General features: G+C 36.8%; 1 protein-coding gene and 1 long non-coding RNA gene across 2 annotated transcripts; both read left to right on the forward strand.

Moving 5' to 3' along the window:
- The first annotated feature begins 1,547 nt into the window (after window positions 1–1,547).
- LOC149222903 (uncharacterized) lies at window positions 1,548–3,933 on the forward strand. Its single transcript, XR_016248935.1, has 2 exons — window positions 1,548–2,410; window positions 2,564–3,933. It is a non-coding gene; the product is annotated as an uncharacterized LOC149222903 (long non-coding RNA).
- A 2,006-nt stretch (window positions 3,934–5,939) lies between these two features.
- Window positions 5,940–7,735, forward strand: LOC149222904 (uncharacterized). The gene is made up of 3 exons (XM_089383187.1): window positions 5,940–7,076; window positions 7,170–7,262; window positions 7,435–7,735. The coding sequence occupies exons 1-3, from the start codon at window positions 6,948–6,950 to the stop codon at window positions 7,618–7,620; spliced, it is 408 nt and encodes a 135-aa protein (XP_089239313.1). The 5' UTR covers window positions 5,940–6,947; the 3' UTR covers window positions 7,621–7,735.
- Window positions 7,736–8,214: the final 479 nt, after the last annotated feature.

Raw genomic sequence — 8,214 nt, forward strand, 5'->3', positions numbered from 1 at the left:
TTCCAACTTGTTCTTTCACAGCTTCTTCAAGGGTGTGAGGGTCAACTTGAATAAACCTGTGAATACTTCTTCAGGAGTCTTGTTGTCCAATGATTGATGGGGTACCTGTTTTGAACATATACAACTGCATTAGTTGCTTCCCCCAAAGGAAATTCAACAACTTTTGATCATGGAGCATGGCATGGGCAACTTCTACAATAGACCTGTTCTTCCTTTTGGCTATTCTATTTTGTTTGAGATTATAGGGCACAATCATCTCTTTCGTGATGCCTTCTTGCAAATATTTATGAATTCATTGGAAATGTACTCTCCACCAATGTCAGACCTGAAGATCTTAATTTTCTTTCCAGTTTGATTTTTGACCAAGGCTTTGAAATTCTTGAACAAATCGAAGGCCTCATCCTTATGCTTCATGTAATATATCCATGTCTTCTTTAAAATATCATCAATGAAGATAATGTAGTAGAGATGACCACCAATGTACGGGCATCAGACCACATATCTCGTAATGACTGAGATGGAGGATGTCTTTTGTATTTTTGTCTTGTTCTCACTAGAGGGAAATGGACCCCTTCTCTTCTTTCCACTAGCACATCCAGGACATACTCCATCGTGTTGGGCTTGAACATCAGGAATTCCAGAAACCAATTTCTTCAATTTCGTGAGGACTGATCATCCAATTTAACTGATGGAATCATATATTATTTTGGCCTGCTAGATTTGTTTGGGTTTGAAAATAGGCTTCTAGGCTAAATTTCACACGTCTAACTTCTCTCTGCTAATCATCTGCTGGAACATCATCACATCATGGATAAGTTTTGCATGTGTTAATTTTAGGTATGATCTATGCTTAGAGCAATTTACTTCAATTTTTCATATTAGCCCAATGACAATATTCAGATTAGCAATCGCATCAACATGATAGTAAAGTGCAGATAGAACATAAACATAAACAGTAGAAGACAAGCCAAGAGAAGAGGACACAAGATGTGGCACCAGCCAGGGACAAACCCCAATGTGGGGAACCCTTGATCAATTCTTCTTATAATCTTCAATAGTTCAGCAGAGAGAGAGATAGTACAAATACATAAATCTGAGAGAGAGAGATCGTACAAATACATAAATCTGAGATTTTATGACAGCAGAAGAAGGTACATCATTATGACAGTCTTCAATCATCAAGAGTGCTGAAGCATATCCTAATGCAGCATTCTTCAAATCGCTAGCTGCTCTAGCTTCAAATCGCTAGCTGCTCCAGCAATTCTGGTTGCAGGCCAAAACTCCCTTGACTGTGATGAATGGCTAATCTGATCAGTCTCCGAACAGTCCTAAGACAGCAGCCCCAGGGTAACCCTTGCTATGGTGCTATGGCCCGTGGCCTAGCACATAGCAACACTGAAGAAAATGTCTTCAAAACATCGCCAACCGAATGCTCAAAGCATCTCTTAAAAGTGCTGTAGACTTCTTGCTGCACTGCTGCAATTCTGGGACTGTTTAGGGCACCAATCACAGTCCCTAACAGTTCATCAAACTAGCCCAGAATTGCTTTCCCTTTCTGCGGCTCTCCTCCAATAAGATGCTGCCCTCCATGCTGCTTTTTTAGAGCAGATTCAAGCCTAACATAAGGACTGTCCACCCTCCAGCAAGTCCTAATCTTGGCCTTCAAGATCAGGGCCTTGGCCTTCCAATCAGCAACTCGGACCCTTATGAAATTTTGAGATCAGGCCTTGTCATTCACTGTAACTTCAAGATCACAACATGACTTAAGTCGCTGAATATGATTGACAACTTCTGGTAAAGTAGATTTATTTGATTCTTTATTTTTGTGTTTAATATGGAACCTATTAGTTCCTTTACCAAAACACCACATCCCCGCAATAGCTCTCAACATAGATATTTTATTACTTCCATTTTGGCTCATTATCAATGAGTAATCTCCTTTAGTGTTCCCTAATGACAATCCTTCAATAAGAGTCATAATGCACTATGGTGTATGCATTATGGTAGGTTTGCAACCAAATTTCCTTAGTGGAGCAACAACTGCATTACTCCCATCTACAGTACTGTAAGAGACAGCCCTGTCAGGAACAGAGTATCGAAGAACTTCTTCTCTACAGAAATAGGCTTTCATATCAGCAGAACTTGGGGTGATAGTGATTGAACTTTTTTGAGCTCTAAAGTCCTGAAATATTTCCTTTTCATATATACTTGTTGGCATTTATGGTGGTGGTGGGGTAGGAAGAAGAACAATCTGCTGAAGAGTTTCATTCCAATTTTTCATCCAATGATGGGAATCAATGGAAGGAGCGTGGTGTAGGAACAGTAAAGTTTCTTAAGCACAAGGATACTACAAAGGTTCGGCTGGTCATGAGGCAATCCAAGACATTGAAAATATGTGCAAACCATTTAAGTATGTAAATTTGTTTGTTTTTTTTTTGTGTAATTTCCCCCCTGAGATTGTAATAGCTTATCTTACGTCCAAGTTTTAAGAGGCTTTCTGTGCCGAGAATTTGTGTTGATCCTTATTATCTGGATTATATTGTTTTTTTTTTTTGCCTTGCAGTTCATTCCCCAATGTCACTTCAGGAGCACGCAGGTAGTGATAAAACTTGGGTCTGGCATGCAACTGATTTCTCAGATGGGGAACTGAAGGAATAACTCTTCTGCATTCGTCTTGGCTCTGTAGACAGTGAGCACTGTTCTTAGACTCTTCTAATCCTTGTTATGATCTTTTCTTTCTGTCTTGTATTTTTCTTTGATAAAATCAATGTTTGAGTACCTATATTCTTGGATCATTTCATTGAAGGGTTGATTTTGCATATGTTCTTAGGATGCTTTTGTGCAGATTATAGTGGGTTGGTAAGGGATCCCCCTCCCCAAACACCCTATCAGCATAGTTAAGACTTGAGTTTAGGGTGGCTTTAATTATCTCTGGTAATAGCAAATGATACGGAGGATTGTGCATAACCCACCCCCTTTTTGATTCCAATAAGCAGAGGTGGTCACTATGGTAATCCGATTTCAATTTGTAGTTAGAAAATGGGGTCACAACTTTCCATATTTTTTGTTTTGTTTTGTCTTTTTACATCAAACAATAGTATATTTATTAGAACCATAGTCAACTAAACAAACAGGAAACAATTTATTTGACAGGTGGAAGAAGTGATAGGCTTAGAGCAATTGAATTGTAGGCCATGCTTCTTGACAAATTGATGAACAGATGTCTCCTTACTTGAGATTTAGGTTGGCACCATGGCACCATCTTGTCCATCATTATACACTAATCTTGTCATTATCTTCTTCACTGTGAATGACTGGCCTGTTCCCTGCAAATAAATCTGGGCATAGAGGAGCCAATCCAAGAACAGTAATCTCTAGCACAAGACAATATTAATGATCTAAATACCTAATCCTGAAGCTTGAGTTTGATTTTTCTCTACTGGTTCTGAATCTCTGATTGAGAATCTCCCACTCGTCATTATCAAACCTTCTCCTTCATCATTGGCATCAGCTGCACTGCTGAGGTACTTTGGTTGGTTGTCATTGGACTTGGGAGCTTGAAGTTTCAAATGATTATAGTAACAGACAGCGAGAAAAGCCAGTCCACACCCACTCAAGTTTATGACTGTAACCTTTTCATTTATTACAGACAAAGATTATGTTATGAGCAGCCAGTCCTTGACAAGACCAGCAACATTCATAGTCAAGGCTGAAGTCTTTCCTATCAAAAGAAACACTGCAAGATTAAGAGCCAAGGCACAAGCAGAAATGTCATGTAATCCAAATCAAAGGAAGAGACCCTGATTATCAGAAATGGGTATTCTACTAAGGCCCAGGGGGTGCTGAGAAAAACAAGGCAACAAGGAGCAACAAAGATGTGATGGGATTCAACTTAATCCCTTTTGATGTTCGTGGAATTTGTATGAGAACCAATTGGGTAGTCTCACATGCAACTGCACTTAACTGGAGAATCACCTCCCATGCATTCATCTTGGCCTCCCCATAAGCTGAAATAGTAACTCCAATGGATATGGCCAACATATTGGCCTCGGGCTCACCTTTATAAGCTTCTTTCTTTAGGGAAACCACAATCAAATACACAGCAATGGGAATTAGAGCTTTCAGCATTTGAAATAATGATACTGAGAGGAAAACATAGGCAGAATTTGAAAACCAGAGACCCAAAGAATACACTTATCAATACTATGGGTTCAACGAGCTTGAAGACTCTTACAATAGCAACAACCAGTGTTGAGTAGAAGCCCATGTGAATCATGGTGGGACTGATCACACTAAAGTTGTCAAGCAATGGCAACTCCAATGGATATGGCTAACATATTGGCCATGGCCTCACCTTTATAAGATTCTTTCTTCAGGGGAACTGCAATCGAATGCATATCAAATGGGCACAAGAGCTTTCAACATTTGAAATATCGATACTTTGAGAGACATGCACCAAGGGCTGCATCATTTAGGATTTGTACTCAGTTTAGGTGTCATATTCAAGGGGAAGTTGTTATGCTTTCCACCACTTCATAGATTGTTAGAGTGATGAAACAAAAGAGGCTCCCTCTTGAGGCTAGATTATGTCATTCATATCAGCTGTGTTGTTGATGTCCTAGCTCAGCCAGGTCTTGCCAAAACTCTGTTGAGGTGCAAAATTTATTATAAACTGAAATGTCTTCACAAGAATTGACCTCATAAAATGCCATAATTACAAGATATGCCATACATGGCTGTGATTATGGCTCGCAAGACCCTTAGACTTTGAGCAATGAGGCTCGCAACATCACTTACGATTATGCACTCTACAATTCTGTGACCAGCTGAATGTCAAGCAATTGAACCGCGATTTAAATCCTATTTTGTCAGCAATAAGTACTATACTTTGTCTTTATTTAGTGTAGAGAACCAAGCACTTATTCTGCTCATCTATAGAAGGGACAATGGTTGTTTGCCTATGAGGTATAAGGAAATCCTATCAGATGTTTTGTATTTTCGTATGGAATTGAATCATACTCCTGCACACTGTAACATTCATATATATCAACCTGTAGAGGCTTTAATAACACCTGGTATTCTGGTTAGTGATTTTATTGGACCTCATGTGCATATCCTACATGCACAGGATGGACTATTCATATGTTACAGGGTATTATTCTTATTATTTAGGGTGCACATCTTCAGGTGCTCAAGAACGATTACTAGAACAGTCAGTTAATTCTGCAATTTAAAGAATGAAAAAGGAGGTTATAGGAGTCTAGTTTTGGTTCTCATCCACAATGTCACACTAGTCTGCCTGGGCATGGTTCTCATGGTTTAATAGTGACTTGAGGAGTCATAATACCATAGATCACTAAACACGAACAACTAAGGTAGCCCAAGGACAATAGCCATCTTTACACATTAATTAACAGGTCTTACATTAATTATCCTAGGGGGTTTTAATACTTCCAAATGCTTAAAAAATAGTTAGCAGAGCATTCACATTACACATTCCAGCAATCTTTTCTATAAACCAACCAAATGCAGTCAGGAGAGCCCTCCTTTTAAACTATACAACCTTATTGTTAGTATGATCAACCTTATTTTAATATATAGTGTGACAAACCGTATGTGACAGGCAAGTGGAAAACTTTTCTCGCAATTGACTAAGCGACGTCCTGCGAGCCAGACTTGAGACGGAAACCCTCGTCAGAAGTATATGCTTGGCTCTTTTCCAAACAAATGAAGAGTCAATGAGGTTTTGTGTAATCACTTCTGGTATCGTATTGGGTTATTGTTAGAAGCGATAATTGGATTCGGATTCTTATCGAGTGAGTTGTTCTGCTTTCTCAATTTGAGAGGGTTTGTTTGGAGGGAAAAACGAAAGAGGACATACAAGAATAGTGAGGGGAAAGATGCAGAGGAAGAGGATTGAGAACATTGCCAACAGGCAGGCTACATTTTCCAAACGTAGGTGGATTGCTGAAGAAAGCTTACGAGCTCTCGGTGCTCTGCACTGCAGAAGTTGAACTTGTGATTTTCTCCCCAGCAGGAAAGCTCTATGAACTGTTTTTTAGTGCAAATCCTACTATTTTGATTCTAATAATCATGGCTATGCAAACCTCATGAGATTCTTACTAATAACCCCGGTGGTGCAAGCCCTAGTAAGCTCGATGTTGAAAAACTTAGTGTAAAACCTCCAAATCGCTGGTTTTGTTGTAGTGCTTATTGGAGAGTATATAAAAAATTTCACACCTTTTTATGAGATATGGGAGGAAAACATGTTAAAGATTTTTAATAAATATAAAATTTCCAAAATGATGCTAGTTACGTGTGATTCTTTTTTCATTGTTTGTGATTATGAAAAATGAAACTCAATGTTTTTTCATTAGTGCACGCATATTTCATTATATAATTGCATATAGAAAAATCATTCCAGAGCCGATAACAATAAAAGTGAAGAATTTATGGTCCAATATTATATTTAAGGGAGATGTTTAAGGATGATGTTTGAATTTTGTTTTTCATTTTAAGACATTTGGAGCAAATATTAGGAAGGACTTTGAGAAAGGATTGTCCTTGATTTTCGAAAATGGAGTTGTTCCTTTCCAGCCATATGCCCCAAGTGACCATCAAAGGGAGAGCTCATATGTTTTTTGGATGTTTTCTTTATAGCCATTTTTTTACACATATCCATAGAGTCCCCATGCCATTGATGTGAATTACTTGTTCGGTTTTTTTTAACCAAAATTTTTAACCAAACAAGAAAAATTAAAAAAATGCCTCAAGATCAAAGACTGAAACAAAGACCTATTGACATACCTTTTAAAGTATGGAAAGAACTTGTAAAATCATATGAGAAGTTGGATGCACAAAGAAAAGCCGGCAATGAGAGCATTCAGGTATTGAATTTTTCATTAAACATTATTTAGAATGTATTAATACTTATAAGTATCTTAGACATGTATTTGTGTGAAAATAAATTGAATTGGTTTATGTTTAAGGACAAGGCATCCAAGGCGAGGTTAACCAAGACAAAAGTCACTCATCGTAGTGGCCAGAAAGGTTTAAAAGCACTGATAACAACCTTTGTAAGTATATTAAACATGTGATATTTTTTTAATAAATTTTGTACTAGAAGAAAGTCATTGTTATCTAATTTCTCCCTATTTACTGATTGATAGGAACTAAAATATGGAAGACCTCCAAATCATTTGGAAAAGGAGGTGCTGCAGAAAAAGAGATGGGTTGAATTTGTTGTTTGGATGGACTCTATGGTATGTAATCTTAGTTGGATTTCCAATATACTTTTAAACCATATTTTCATTTTATTTTTTAGTACTATTAGATATTATATCTTACCTCATTTTATGGTTAACATTGTATAAAAAAAACATGCGTTGTGTTATGTAATTAATACTAACATGTAATATTGATTTTTTTTGTCAGAATGCTATAGGTAATGATTGCCAAGACAATGATCCAAATTATGTTCAACATATATCAGGAGATGATGAGGATGATGGTGGTGAAGGAGGAGATGATGATGATAGTTGCGGTGTTGGTGATGATGTGGATCAGAGTAATGAGGATGGTCAAGATGATCATGAGGATGATCTTGGTGGTGGTAGCTAGGCATGCACATGCATTGTTTTTTATGAAGAAATTATTGTGTAGAATGACATTGTTATGTTTAGATGGGTGTTGTGAATTTACCCTATATCAATGAGACATTTTGATTTTGTAATCATACGATGAGTTTGATTTATGTATGTTGTTAATTTATCGTAGAATAACGATATTCATGAAATATTTTGATTTGTTAATCATATTTGAATTTTAGTTGTTTTGATTAAAAATAATACTGATTTTATTAGTATTATGTTGCTATTTTATACATGTTTTGAAAATTGTTAATGACACATTGTTATTTTTTTGGATGGATGTTGTCAATTTCTCTTAAATTTCTTTACAAATGATTTTGAATTGTGATATCTGCTTTAATGATATTTAGAAACTATCATATATTTCACTATGAATCTATAAAGGGGGTCATATATGTAAAGAAAAATATACTCTATATAAGAAGTCAAATGCGAATGTAACCATGGATGCAAAATTGAAAGTAAAATTGGATGTTAAACTAGAAATTAATACAAAATGCAAACAATTGACATACAAAGTGTTTTAAATTAGAAGTGAAAAATTGTGCAATAATTGACACAAAGA

This window comes from Pinus tabuliformis, chromosome Q, assembly GCF_031772625.1.
Source record: "Pinus tabuliformis cultivar Carrire ecotype Pingquan chromosome Q, CPIR1, whole genome shotgun sequence".
NCBI lineage: Eukaryota > Viridiplantae > Streptophyta > Pinopsida > Pinales > Pinaceae > Pinus > Pinus tabuliformis.